A 15,121-nucleotide genomic window follows, 5' to 3' on the forward strand; every position below is an offset into this window, starting at 1 on the left:
ATTGGTTCCTGATATATTGACTTAATGCAGTTAACAGAATCCTCATTAAATCCAAATTTTTCCAAGACCTTATATAAAAATGCCCAATTCACACTGTCAAACGCCTTTTCCGCATCTACTGTATACTTACCAAAATTACACTATCTCCCTCCTTTTGTACCTTCTCAATGACATGTAGAGTCCTTCTTATATTATCTTGTGTTTGCCTTGCCAGTCTGATCCTCATCAATCAGGTCCTGCATAAATGTCTCTAATCTCTTGGCTATGATGGAGGTGTAGAGTTTATAATCTATATTTAGTAATGATATTGGTCTGTAATTACAGCAATACTCTTTATCTTTACCTTCCTTTGGGATAACAGTGATAATAGCTTCTTTCCATGAGGGAGGGATTTTGCCTTTCTCGAGACTATAGTTAAATGAGTTGCATAATAGTGGGGTTAACTCCCCTTTAAATGTTTTATAAAAGGAGGCACCCAGTCCATCAGCTCCTGGTGATTTCCCTGATTTTGCCCGACTAATTGCCTTTTCAATCTCTTCTACTGTTATTTTGGAGGTCAACATCTCATTCTGCTTTGTACCTATTGTTGGCAGATCTAACTGATCTAAGAACTTTCCTAAGTCTTCTTCACCCACTGAGGTTGGCTGTGCATATAATGGACTATAATAATCCACAAATATTTGTTCTAATTCTTCTGGTTCATATAGGTTTTTATTGGTCTTGGGATCTCTTATTTTATATATATGGTTTAGTGTTTGTTGTTTCCTTATCTGTCTCGCAGTATTTTTTGTGGCTTTAGAACCTCCCTCATAGTAAGTTTGTTTTGTATACCTAGCTTTCCTTTCCACCTCTTCCAACAGGATGTCGTCTATTTTTTTCCTGACTTCTTTTATCCGATTAAGTGTTTTCGAGTCTTTTGTCTGCTTGTGATGGCGTTCCAATTCACTTAGTTCTTCAATTTGTTTCTGGTACGTTTCCAGTCTGGCTTTTTTGGCATAAGCTGTGTGTGAAATCAGCCTCCCTCTTATTACAGCTTTAAGGGCATCCCACAAGATTGTTGGATCTACTTCCCCATTATTGTTTTCCTCCCTATATCTTATTATTTCCCCTTTTAATTCTTCAACTAATCCCTTGTTGTTCAGTATACCTTCGTTAAGTCTCCATACTGTATTTCTCCTCTTGCTATTCAGGTTGATTTCTAGGTAAACTGCACTGTGGTCTGATATATCAGTTACTCCAATCCTGCATTCTTTCACTTTATATATATCACCTTTGTTCATTAGAAAATAATCAATTCTAGAGTACATTGCGTAGGGGGCCGAGTAGTGAGTATAATCCCGTTCAACTGGGTGGAGTTCTCTCCATACATCTAACATGTTCATTTCTGGCAACACCGTCTTCATAAATCTTGTTTTTTATTTCTCTTTAGACTTGTTGTGTCCAGCCTTTAGTTTAACACCACGTTGAAGTCCCCGCCGCATATCAATGTCCCTTCCGTTTCCAAATTTATGAGGTCAAATATTTTCTGAAAGAAAGCTTTCCCGCTTTCCGGAGGGGCGTACACGCTGAATAGTGTCACCAGTTGGTTTTCTAATTTCCCTTTAATCATGATATACCTTCCCTCCTTATCAACAACTTCCTTGATCAATTCAAACTTTATCGTGTTAACAATCAGTATTGCCACACCTCTCTTATGATTTTGGCCAAAAGAGCTGGCAAATGAATTTCTGTATCCTAATTTTTTAAACTTTTCGTGCTCCTCTCGTGTCAGGTGTGTCTCCTGTAGGAAAATAATCTGCATCTTTTCTTTTCTAAACTTAGTTAAAGCTTTACCTCTTTTTCTTTTATTGTTCAGGCCATTGATATTCAGTGACACCACCTTAATATCATTGTGTTGCATTGTTTTTGTCTCTTGCGGTGATACGTGGCCCTTCCACTGTAATATTATTAACCCTCATTTTCTTACGAACATAATAAGAACAAACACAGAACCTGGAGCTGAACTTCCAAACAAAAAAGGACCATATTCCCCATAGGCCCTGTCTCCCTGTTGGTGGGAGTGAGGGATAGCCTTTGGTGTCCAAAGGGCCCCCCCTAGTGAGTTGGAGTCTACCTGGAAAGGTTCTTCCTATCTTACTAGATGAGTCCAACAGTTCAATGGGTCTTCTTGTCGATTCTTTTGTTACATTAGAGAAGTCTTGTATTTCTGGTAGAGGGGGTGGGGGGGGGGGGGGGGGATTGGGTTGGTGAAACTCCCCATTTAGAGTCTGTTTCAGTGTAACCCTTCCTATTGAATTGAGTGTAGTAAAATGCAAAATAAAGATAGAGGTCCCAGTCAGAATCATAACACAAAAGTTAACTATAACTCAAGTGTTCCCGCTATAGCCCTTAGTGTAATATCAAAGTAAACTGGTTATCTGTTCCGTTATAGTGGGTCTATTTACTCACCAGCTGCTGTAGAGGCCTTAACTCAAAAATAGGAGACATTTTATTGTCCTGGGTTTACTGTTGGTTCTCTCCCCCTCCCGCACAAATTCAACTGAGTTTGCATTCATCGGTCTTCTGTTTCTCTCTCTCTTTTTTTTTTTTTTAAATTATTATCCGTTGTTTATTTCCTAAATATTTGTAGCCTTTCCCTCGCTCGGCTCCCAGCTTCTCGGCGTTCCTCCGTGGCGGTGTCTCCCCCGTTTATCCCCGGGTTCCTTCCAGCGCGCTGCCATGTGGAGGACCTCAGGATGCGTTCCTCCAGCGGGGGGTCGCTGCCGCGGCCCTCCAGCACCTCCAGCCCTCTGTTCCTCATGTTCTTCGCTGCTTCTTCAGCGCTGTTGTAGATCTTGGGACCCTCCGGCCAGTGGATCCTAATCCTGCTCAGCGGAGTTTGGAAGCGGATCTTTTTGTTTTTTTAGAGTCTTTTTAATCTCCGAGTAGGATTTACGTTTTTTCATCACCTCTGTGGGGTAGTCGTGGTCAAAAAATATCTGTCTCCCATCGATTTGTATTTTCTCTTTTTCAGGCTCTGGTCAGGATATTTTCCTTGGTGTCGTATTTCAAGAAGTTGACCACTATGGACCTCGGGGTTGCTCCCGGTGGTGGTTTCTTCCCCAGGCTTCTGTGTGCCCGCTGTATGTGTAGTTCAGTTCCCTCCGGTATCCCGAGCTCCCGGCGGAGGAGCCCGTCCAGTTCCCGTCCTGAAATACGCTCCTGTGTCTCACTGATATCTTTTCGCTGCTGTTGTATTTCCGCGATGTTTTCTGCCATTTTGCGGTTTGTTTCCTCTGTGAAGCCAGCGAACTCTCTCCTCATCTCCTCTTTAAATTCTTCTTTGAATTTTGAGAGGTCCTCTTTCATTTCCCTCCTGAAGTTTCGTATTTCCTTCGTTAAACTTGCGAGGCCGTCTAGCACCGAGCCGAGGTGTTGTTTAGGGTCGCTGTTTCCGTTGTCGGCTAACTCGTCTTCAAAATCGTCTTCTTGGTCTTTGGATGTCATTTTTTTCCGTATGCTTCTCTGTTTTCGTCCCCCACTCATTTCGTGTTAGTGTTAAAATTGAATTCTCTGTTCTTTCATAGTTGAGGGGGTAGTTTTTCTTTAATCGACTCAGGAGCTCTACTCTACTCTGCCATCTCGCTCCGTGACCCCGGAAGTCCCCCGGAAAGTGTTGTTCTTATCTTCGTTAATGTGTCGTTTTTTTAACCCTTCTGTTTTTTTGTTTTTTAGGGAGCTTATTGTTACATCTGGCCAGGGACTGCAGAGGGAAACTAGCCTTCTGGCTAAATCTGGCATATTTACAGAAATGTTTATTAATATGCACTGTCAATGTCAAATAAAATATAAATAAATAAAATAGAGAGTATTGGGCAAATAAACAGACAGGCCTCAAGCAGGTACACTTGGTGTAGGATGTGTGTAGGATGCCCTCTTAGAATACACAGAATATAACACTTTATTTCAAATAGGCTGACCAAAAATGGTCTGAAGACTTCTACAAGACAGGTGGACCAAATAAAGCAGCAAACCAGTGTTATATTGTTGTTTGTAATGTTCTGCACTGGAATAACCAAACTTTGAATGTGTTTCCCTTACTGAGACAACCCTGCAGCCCTTGAGTGCATCATTCTCACCTCTCTTGACCTCTCCATGCTGCTCTCCTTCTCTCTCCTTTCTCTTCACAAGCGTCTGGACAGCACACAGCACAGTGTTGATGTTTATCTCCAGCTCAGCAGAGAACTCAGTACAGAAGGCAGGCTGGTGATCTGTTGGAGAAATAAGCAGAGGAACTCTAGAAGCATGGTACTACATGTAGGGCTGCCCTATGAAAGTGCAAGAGTCAAATTATCCATAAGTGATCCCTATACACTCACTAGTTACGCTAGTAGCAGTAGCTACTTTTTTACCCTTTTTTTTGTCCTCATGTCAGCAAGATGTCTGTCAGTAATATTTGAGGGAATAATAGTATTAGGCTCATTGGTCGGTGCATTTACCTGAGCGCCGGTTGTCCAGGGAGAGCAGCTGGGTCTTCCAGGTGGTGAACTTGGTGATGTCAGCCTCCACCTGTCCTCTGACAAAATGAAGGCTCTGGGTGATGGCTGGCTGGCTGTCTGCGCTACCGACGAACAGGGCAGGGGTGAAGAGCTGCTCCACGCTGGGCATCTGGGCCACTACAGCTCCCAGCTGGTCGAAGGCTGAACAGCATGTGAAAAAGTGGTTCCTGTGGAAAATCACAGTGTTGTTGTTTGTGCCTGTTGTTACTGCTACACCATATTTCAAATAAAGTCATGAGTGACCCTATTATACCAAGTGTGGAGTACTCTCTCAGAGGTCTGTTGTGCCACATTGTCCAGCTCCACCTTCAGGCTCTCAGTCTGCTTCAACATTGCATTCATGCGCTGGTTTAACTGAAACCAGGCTGCATCTCCCATCCGCATCAGACAGCCTGGAGGTTGCCGCTGTGCCGCCAGCGGGGATGGGCACCTCAGGGTGTGCTGATTGTAGCTGCTCGTCTCCTCCTTCTGCTGGAAGTCCTCCGGGCAGCACTGCAGCAGCCAGGCCAGCTGCTGCAGGAGGGTGGTGCACTGGGCAGCCAGTGCCTGGCCTTTGCTGACCCAACCTTGGAGAGAGGCCTGGGGCGGGAGGGTGCAGCCTGGGTCTTCACTGTGACCCTGGAGGTGGGCCTTGACGCCCTGGATGCTGTCTGTTAGCCTCCTGAGAGTGGTGATGAGACAAGAATAGACAATGGGTCAAGCATAAGTAATAAAGAGCACAGCAACAAATTGAGTCAATTTACACATTCAGTAAATTTCTGCTCCAGATCATCTATGGCTGCTGTATGGTAGCTGACCTCACTGTGTGTAGGCCAATGAATGCAAAGACATTTTTACAAAATGTAATTCCTCAAAATGTAATATTATTGCAATAATATTGCTTTGCCATTTTAACTAGATGCAAACATTACATTAGAATTATTTATATTTTTTATTCCATACCAAAAGTGTAATCCTCTGGGGATGACAGCACATGCTCCTGGTTTGTTTCACACTTTAGACTTCAACCTCTTGTCCAACTTCCAAAACCCAGGGCCCATATTGAAAAACATTGTATGTTCCCACCAGGAAGACTCCTAAACAGCACTACAAGTTCCTCTTCACAAAGCTGCTGACACCAACTTTTACTAAGGAACTGGGAGAAGTGTTAAGCTAGGAGAAAGGGTGGGGTTGACCCTGTTGCTATGGGTGATGTCATGTTTCCCCTGCCACTGGTAAAACACCACACCAGCACACCACACCATCATTCAGTACACATACCACATGTTAGCTAGATGGCATACTATTGTTAGTTTGGTGGGTGCACACACTGAACTACAGTTAACATCCCAGTAAGTTTCCTGTGCTATGCATTTTCAAAGTTTTCTATAGACACACACACAAACACATGTATTGTTTTGAGTTTTTTTAATTTATTATTATTTGAGAATAAGTAATCCTGAGTTTAGCAAATTGTTCTTTTCTCACCATAGTATTACCTGGTGCAAGGACCCAAGCCTTGTGTCAGGCTGGCTTTTATAGTGCCCGAACCATACCAATTGTGGGGTTGAAATTGGTTTGTACAGGCATCTCTGGATTGAGGCCTTTTGTAATGTGGTGATGACTGCCTTTAAGGGTGGGTAGATGTAGTGTAGGTATATATGACAGTGATTTGGGATATTGGATATTGGAAAATAACTTGTAAAGATTGATTGATGACTTAATTGATTTCAATTAAAGATGGTATGGTCCATGGGAGGGGCTAGGCCTTTAAATTGAGGGGTTCGACACTGCCTAGGCAGTCGGTGAAGGGCTGTGTAGCTGTTTGGACCCAAGTACTGTGAAAATATCTGTTTTTGGCTTTCACATTGAAACATTGAAACCCTGCTGTCGATGGACAATGTTTAAAGGACAATAAAACATTTAATTTTTTCTTCAAGTGGACTCCGTCTTGCTACCTTTTTTTGTCAACATTTTAAGGCTAAACCACCCCTTTTCCAGTCAGCCTTCCGGCAAACTACCCTCACTCTGGGCCAGAGTGTGACAGACTGTGATTGGCTGTCTTGGGTCTTGGGTGGTTTTAGGTCTCTTTCAAATTTAGTCTTAATAGAAATACTGCAGAAGCTTTGTTTCCATATCCAAATAAAGATTTTCAAATCAAATGATTGAACATGAAACAAACAGACTTATCAGCATGCTGATGAGTCCAGTATATGTGCAGCTGACTGTCAGCCTCTCTAACATGTCTGGCAGCTCATTAACAATTAGGATACATTAATGTAAGAAGCCTCATTATGATCAGACTACAATAACCTTGATGATAGTGAGAGGTGCAGACAACTTGTGCATGAAAGGAAGGACATTATTAAAGGAAAGAGTTGGGATAACTGTAAAAGACAAAAAAAATAATTGTGAAAAACTCTTAGACCAAAAATGTTTTTTAAGAGTTACCTCAAAGATAAGACATAGCTCTTTTTAGTCTCTCATCTCATCTCATCTCATCTCCAACCTCTTATCCAGGGTCGGGTTGAGGGGGCAGCAGCTATAGCACATACTGGGCCACATTAACCAGCTCTAACTGGGGGATCCCAGAGATATAATCTCTCCACCTAGTCCTGTGTCTTCCCCGAGGCCTCCTCTTAGCTGGACTTACCTGCCCAGGGGGCATCCTTACCAGATAATCCTGAACCACCTCAACTCTTTTTTTAATAGAGATGGGATTACAATCATCCACACAAACTTACTTCCTGGTTCCATACGGTCTTGTTAACAGTCATGTGGCAGCAGACTGACCTGAGATGGACCCACTGCTCAGTGAGCTTGGCCAGTCGTTGCCTCTGGTTGAGGAGCAGCTTGAAAAGGTGAGATGAGAAACCTCTACAGCGCTCTATGTTCCCCAGACCCAGCTCCTACAGTCAAAAGGTAAAACATGTCAGACTACAGGGCAACACACACACACACACACACAACACACACACACACACACACACACACACCTGGGAGAGTAGGAAATGCTAGTGTGCGAAAGTTATGTTGTGAACCACCACGCAATCAGTATGTGTGTCTGACCTTGGCAGCGTGCTGAAGAGCAGTCTGCATGACCGTTCTCCTGGCCCATGACCGGTAGAAGTACTTCTGACATCCATCCCAGGCTGCCATCAACTCTGTAAACAACCTGCCACACCAAGGATGCAGAAAAAAATGGAACTTCAGAAAGTGATTTTCAGAGTGAAAGCTGTCAATGGAACCCTGGTGCGGACCAAACAACCAAACTGAGATCACTTGAAGAGGCAAGCCTGAGCAAACTGACTCAGTAATATCAGAAAATGTTTGTTAACACACAGCTCAAAAGTGGCTTAGCAGCACAAAAAGAGAATTTAGTAAATTGACTCAATATTTTCATTCTCAGTATCCGTATTAATCTAAAGTCTGAAAACATTACTAAACATCAGCCACTGTGAACTACTTGTTTTTATTTAATTAATTCATTGAGCTTTATTTCACACCAGACCACAGCAATCCCACAAAACAAACACCAACATACCAACACAGCAAGACAAGAACAACACCTGGCCTGAAAAGGAGATGGATGAAGCATAGCTATTTACATACATATAAACACATAAAGACACCATCAAGACACACATAACAACAAATAAATAATAAAAAAACAAACAAAGAATTGCTAACTCCCTACTTGTCTTCTTTCAAAAGCTACACAGGGTCTCAATAAGTTGGGATGTTCTCATATACCACACAGCAGGCATCCTTAACCAAAACGAGCTGGTAGTAGTTAAGCAACTTCTTACATGCTCTCAAACTGCTCCCGGTTCCTGACAGCAGAAAGAGCGGTGCTCATCTCCAGCGGCTGCATACAGAGGGTTTTCTCCGGGTCAGCGGTTCTGTTCCACATCAGGCCTTTACGGTAAGACAGACCTAGATGGGACAGTGATACGCAGAGAGGGTTTGAGACTGCTTTTTCTTTCTGAGACTTAAAGGGAAATTCTGGCATAAAATCACCCCTGTGTTTTTTTCGGCAAATTCGGTCATCAAATAAGCCATCAAGACAGTTTTTGTCATGTATGGACTATTAACGGAGATATCCCAGGGAGTCGCTAACAGCTGGGTGTGGCTAACACTGATTAGCTCAGGGCAGTACGGTGAAGGCATTCAAACGTCTTTTTTAACCACTAATACTGCTCAAAATAAATGCAAACCTCTGCAGCAGCATGAGAAGAGTCCCTACACAGAAAACAAAGTTAATTGTTAATTGTTAATACACGAAAGAAATTGTCTCGATGGCTTATTTGATGACCCAATTCCCCGAAAAAGACCATGGGATGATTTTATGCCGGAATTTCACTTTAAATCACTAGGTGACAGCTGTAAATCAGAGAGGAAAATCACCTATTTCTGTGAGCATCTTGAACAGGTCTGACAGAGCTCTCTGCTTCTGCTGCAGGATGTGCTTGACCTCAGATTTCTGCTTATCTTTCTCTGCTGACGTGTCAATGGTGAGGTTCTGTAGGTCCCGCAGGTTGCTGATTACCTCACCTGAAAAGAAGAAACAAAAAGGATATGGCATTAACAGAGTCAGTCACCATACTATACTGTCACGAGTATTCTGTACGATACATCTGGATGTGTGTGTAACTGAAGGAGAACACCCTAAAAGGCAAAAAGCCGGAAATATGTATTTATTTTATTAAACCACATTGTATCGCAAGAGGACATCATAAAATATATCCCTGTATCAATATTAGGTCCCACCCTTTAATTAACACAGATAGGTTTGCAGCAATGCAACAAATGAAGAAGCAGCTTTGTGTTGTAATGATGTCTTTGACTAGGTAAACACAAAAATAAACAACTAACAAGACTATTCCTTACAAAAACCTCATCATCTACCTTCAGCTGCTGACTGAAATTTCAGGAGAAAAGAAAGATGTCCATTACACTGTCTTAGCATGTCATTTCATTAAGTGATCAAGGCATGTATAATATTCCTATAATATCTTTATTATATCTTTGTAGTTTGAAAGTTGTCTAGCACCAGTGCACTGTAGGCAGGATGAGGGATTCCACATCTACTGTATCTCAGGATGGATAAGCCCAAACAGTCGGACATCACAACCAGTTTACGGCTAGTTTAATACTAGCAGGCCTGTGAGGCTGTACTGCTAACATGCTGATGTTTAGGAGGCATAATGTTTACCATGTTCTTAGATTAACATTCGCAAATTAGCTTCAAGCTCAAAATGAAGCTGAAGCTGGTGGATATGTCATTAGTTTTGCAGATATTTTGGTCATTGACCTGATGATGACAATAGATGAAACGTAAGAGGATAACCTAGGTTACACACCCAGAGGTCAACATGGACATCTGCACCACATTTCATGGCAATAGCTGCAGAGATGAAATGATGAAATGATCCTGAGGGTTGCACCAAAGGAAAGGCAGTGGAGTCATTCATTTAATACTCTTATCAACATGGGTGAGGAAAATGATACTTGTTTTATGCAAATGCATGTTTATTATTATTGCAACAATCCAAAACAATGACAAATAGTGTCCAGAATATTCTCCAGAATAACCTCAAAGGTACTGCATGCTCAAAAATCTGCTGAAAGGGCAGATTAACCTGAATATAACATACTTAGTAAAACCACCACAATATAGTGAAACTATCCAGCGTGGTGTGCCTTGCTGTATGTTTGGCCAGCAGGTGGTATTTGAGACTGGACGTACTCTGGTGGTAACTCAGTTCACAGTAAGAGTAAATGCAGATTACTTGGGTCCAGAGAACCATCTGGCTTTGAAGCTGAACTTGACATTCAAAAGAGCCTCTTTATTAATTTCTGCTCAAGGAGGTTTGTTTCTGTCTGTCATCCACAGCGCTTACGGATTTCACAAACTATGGGTCGGGCAGAGGGTCATAATCACAAAACATGCCAGTGTTAATCAAACGTCAAAAAATTGTTATCATTATTATAATTATTATTATCATCAATTTAACTTCAGCGGCCCTAGTGTATTGTGTACAAGTGGGGCTCTTACCAGTGAAGACGTCCAGGTCTTCAGCCAGCTCAGGCATGGGATTTTTCTTCAGCAGCTTGACACATAGTTTCTTCATCTTCCTGGACAGAGCGGGCAGGCGTCCCTGTAAAGACGAAGCTTCAACTCCTTCTTCTGGGCCCTCATGCTGAAATATCCAATTTAGCTTAGGTTATTTATCACCATAAAGCACATATCAGTGATTAAATATGATAATAACATAACAGAGATAATCCATTTGAGATAATAAAAAAACAATAAAACACCTGTACCTGCAGTTCTCTGCCCTTCCCAGGCAGGGTGCTTTTCAATGTCTTGTGGACCCGATGGATGGGTGTCTCCTCGGGGTTGGCATCCACACTGTCCAAGCTGGCACTACTTCCCTGTTCCATCAAAGCAGCAACACTCGGCCCATTCAGAGCCTGCTCCAACTTCTTGACAAACTTAAAGAGAGTCCTGAGTGAAAAGAAAACAACCAGAACAATGTTAGTGGTGGGGGAGCCTGTCAGAGTACTTAACTAAGTCCTAAAAAATAAATATACAGCAGAGCACAAATTTATATTTTACCGATGTGTCTTCTCCACTGACTGTTTGACAGACCAGAAACTGACATCGTTCCACTTGGAGATCTTGACAAAGTCCTGAGAACAACAATTCACATCACAGTAAAATGTAAGAATGTTCACGCACTGTGTTACTCTGACGTGTGTGGACAAGATAATTGGTATGCAATGAAAAAGCACACTAATATAAACCTTGAGCTCCTTCTCGATGGGCTGTCTGAGCTGACCGATTCTGGTCTGGATGCTGTCGGAGAACTGACTGTAGTATTTGTGTAGGTTCCACAAGAGACTGGACAATCGCTCTGTAAAATAAGAGTTAACCGGTCATCTCTCAACGAATACTCCATATTACATTGTTTTGACCTGTGTGGTGACACACAACACAACTAGATTTTCAAATGATAAACATTAATTTTCACTGTAGAGTTGTGTTGAAATCCAATCAGTGGTGTCTGAAATAAACATTGCTCATATGTTAAAAGACAGTGTCGGTCAATGGATCGATACAATGTCAATATCAATGCGACCAAACATGATTTCATTAGTTGACAAATGGTTCTTCTTTTTTGCAGTAGTGTTGTCAGGATACCAAAGTTATGACTTCGGTACTATCCAGCTGTTAAGTCATGACGTAACACCTTTTCAAAATGTGATTTCTAGGTCCAAACCTCGTATTTCAACAACGCAACAGTGCCGTGTTCACAGTTGTTTGAACAGATCTGAGTTTGAAAAAAACATCATAATCGTCATTTTACTTCTTTCTTATAGATGAAAAAGGTATCTAACTGACCAAAGAGGTGATCCTAATTGTTCACAATTACAGCCGTTGTGTCCGTTTTGTTTCAACGGACCATTTGGACCCGGGAATCATATTTTGAAACTGTGTTACATCAGACTGAACAGCCAAGTACCAGCCTAAAATATCGTAATATCGATACTGAAACGATACCACTGAGGAAAACTAAAACATTATGGAATGGAATAAAATATTAGATGACAGAATGTGGAACATAAAATTATTTATTAATAAATTATTTTTTATTAATTAAAACACTTATATTTTTGTAAAAGCTGCAGAGCTTTATAGCTACTTAACAAGTACAACACAAATCACCCAGACCTGGAGGAGGGCTGTGCTCTAATCACACCATTTTCTACTCCTATAAATTATTATAGATATTATAAATGATTGACAAAAATGTACATGCTATGATTATATTATCAGTACAGACTTAAAATCGATCATTTATAACTGGTAGTGTTGAGCATACTTGTGAACACCAGCTCATGTTCTGGTAAAGTTAATGTCTCCAGTGTGAACAGTGTGAACCACATCAGACAGTTCAACAGTTAGCTTTAGCCCTGACTGCCTCGATCAACTCTGATGGTGAAAAAAGTTTACTTCACAAAATAAACTTTCACTTGACCTCACGTTACATAAGGGGGATATTTCTGTTATAACTGCAGCTCTCTGAACTCTTTGAACAAGTCCTCATGTCTGTCAGCTCCATGTTTCTTCAAGTTGGACATGTTGACTCCCTTGGTTTGTATCGATTTAAATCATTGGATACAGACGGACTGTGTGGCGTCCATGAGCTTGACACTGTCAGCTACCTTTTCGCTCTGTGCGTCTGCTTATAAATAAGCCTAGGACAGTTGGCAGGAGGACTGCCAGTTTCAGCCATGTCTGTCTCTATGACTAACATTATGAAATCACGCCCACTCTGGCTGCAGGAAGTGATGAGGCAGAGAGAAGCTGCACACAAAGTTCATAAAGTACAGACACTAATAAAACGAGAAAAAGTATTGTTTCTAATGGCAGGGTAGAAACATTAGAAACTTTCTAGAATCGTTTTACAGGGCAACACTATTTCGGACATACATGTCTGATACTGTGGAAGACTGTCAGAATAACGTGTGTTCAATCTGAGCTCATTAAAAATCATAATCATCAATTTGTGCTTTGGCTCTACTGAAATCAAAACATGAGGGGCCACTGTCTTTATGCAATGACCAATTAGTCAATTGGCTATGAGTTAACATTCTGTTAAGGGGGAAACTCTTCTGGCTTGTTTGTATATCTTTAAGCCAATCACAATGGTCTTGAGCCCTGGATGCAATGACATGCTCTTGTAAAACAGAGAGTGGAATGGGAGGAGAAGGCCAGCAGAAACAGGCAGCAGGGCTCGACGGTGTGCGACTAAAAATTGTGTGCAAACTGTAAAATGTATTTAGGAGCATGTGTGCGACAACCAGCAGGTGCTAGAGGCCAATAGCGCCCATGAATTTTGCTACGTTTTTGTTTTAATTTGTCTTTTTACTGTTACTGCAGCGCGTATGGTCGGTGGCAAAAGCCCCTTTGTGCACTCCCAGAAGACTGGTGCAAATGTTGGGGAGCGCATGGATAATAAGTGCTTTGCCAGCTCCGGCTTCAGAACAGTGAACCTTTCCTATTTGAGTGTATGAATGAATAAGATGAGAATCCGCTCACACTTCTTTAACTGTACAGCATGTTTTCCTGTTAACATGCATACCTCCAACTTTGTGTTAGTAAATATGTGCTAGTTTAAATAGCAAGTGGACACCGGTTTAATTAAATTAAATAAGTATTTCATAAATATATGCGAGCACAGTGTTATCATAGACATGTATGCCTTATAAAGAGAAGGAATGGCTGACCTTGTCCAGGCTGGTTGGGGACCAGCAGGAGGTGGCAGTGGAAGCTGAGCAGCATGGCCAGGCGAGTGTGGAACTCTCCCAGGGTGGAGCCCTCCATGAAGGCCTGGATGGTGGAGGATAATGAGGACAGCGAGAGGCGCTCCACCCCCTCTTCTGGAGAGGACAGTAACAGGAAGACAGAGATGGTGTATTTAGTTTGCAGGAGGAAGATTACATGCGGTCCTTTATTTGTTATAAATACATAGTGGATATAGATGATAGAAATAAACAGTTCTGAGCTTCTTTTGACATCAAAATAGTTTCCATTTGATTTTGATTTTAAACTTCCCCCATAAATGAACAGTATGAAAGGCAGTTTTCACTCAATTCACTCACTCCAACTGAACAAATAGTTACTTATTGAATTAGCTATGTAAAAAATAAGTGTCATCTTGAACATTTGTATAATAAGTGGTCTACACCCACTCAGAGCCATAGTGTACTGTATGCACCTGTGTTGGCGTCCATCTTCTGTTCCTCCAGATATCTCTCTACTAGCTGGTAGATAGAGAACCAGTGTTTGGTGGATCTCTCAGTGTGCCGCTTCATTGCGTTGTCCAGACTGCTCGACCAGCAACTACATGTAGCACACAAGAGTGACAGGACAGGACACATTTACAACCTACACACAGGGACAGGAAACAGCTTGTATACTCTGTACACTCATGAACTAGTTTTTCAAATCCAGAATCTCAGTTTCTAACATCATCTAAAACAGAACATAAGAGGCTGGCTGGATTTAAGGCCTCTGTGTCTTACTTGAGCTCCAGTTTGCGCCACTGGATAATGAGCTGTGTGACTGCTTCCAGTTCCTTCCGCAGAGAGACTGAGCGGCTGGCGTTATTCTCCCAGTCCTGAGGAGAGGTTTGAGAAAGTATAACTGCCAGCCATTAAAGCTGTCACCCATTTCATTTCTAGTGGAATAAATGTGTCAACACTAGGTGAAAGTCACTAATGTAATCATGTGTCAGGAGGTATGTTGCTAACAGAGCTCACCTGTGCTTTACTAAGCAGGATCTCCAGACCATTAAGGAACTTGGCCAGTGGACTGGCCAGACTGAAAGCCATGAGCCTCTCCACGACCACAGTCAGCTAAAAACAACAGACACAGACAGGATAACACATTATAGCAACTAATCTGTAAAGTCCATACTTGAGCCACAGCTACTTCTTTTTTATTTTAATCTTTATTGAACATGTTAAAGAAAATAAATAATACAAACTAAATAAAGCGAATGAGTTGTAAAAAGGAAAGCAAAAAAAGAAAA

The 15,121-nt window shown here is 41.7% G+C and overlaps 1 protein-coding gene across 1 annotated transcript in view; it reads right to left on the minus strand.

The window, feature by feature from the left end:
• Positions 1–15,121, minus strand: part of mdn1 (midasin AAA ATPase 1) — a 125,875-nt gene that overhangs the window by 29,423 nt on the left and 81,331 nt on the right. Inside the window, exons 63-77 of the mRNA XM_083934452.1 lie at positions 14,850–14,945; positions 14,613–14,707; positions 14,306–14,430; positions 13,815–13,967; positions 11,328–11,437; positions 11,140–11,213; positions 10,845–11,028; positions 10,576–10,720; positions 8,925–9,071; positions 8,327–8,453; positions 7,587–7,692; positions 7,311–7,426; positions 4,792–5,199; positions 4,479–4,705; positions 4,119–4,250 (exon numbers count right to left, since the gene is read on the minus strand). Coding sequence (XP_083790578.1) covers positions 4,119–4,250; positions 4,479–4,705; positions 4,792–5,199; positions 7,311–7,426; positions 7,587–7,692; positions 8,327–8,453; positions 8,925–9,071; positions 10,576–10,720; positions 10,845–11,028; positions 11,140–11,213; positions 11,328–11,437; positions 13,815–13,967; positions 14,306–14,430; positions 14,613–14,707; positions 14,850–14,945 — 2,245 coding nt within the window. The remainder of the gene's footprint in view (positions 1–4,118; positions 4,251–4,478; positions 4,706–4,791; positions 5,200–7,310; positions 7,427–7,586; positions 7,693–8,326; positions 8,454–8,924; positions 9,072–10,575; positions 10,721–10,844; positions 11,029–11,139; positions 11,214–11,327; positions 11,438–13,814; positions 13,968–14,305; positions 14,431–14,612; positions 14,708–14,849; positions 14,946–15,121) is intronic.

The sequence above is a fragment of the Echiichthys vipera genome (genome assembly GCF_963691815.1).
Source record: "Echiichthys vipera genome assembly, chromosome: 19".
Lineage (NCBI taxonomy): Eukaryota > Metazoa > Chordata > Actinopteri > Perciformes > Trachinidae > Echiichthys > Echiichthys vipera.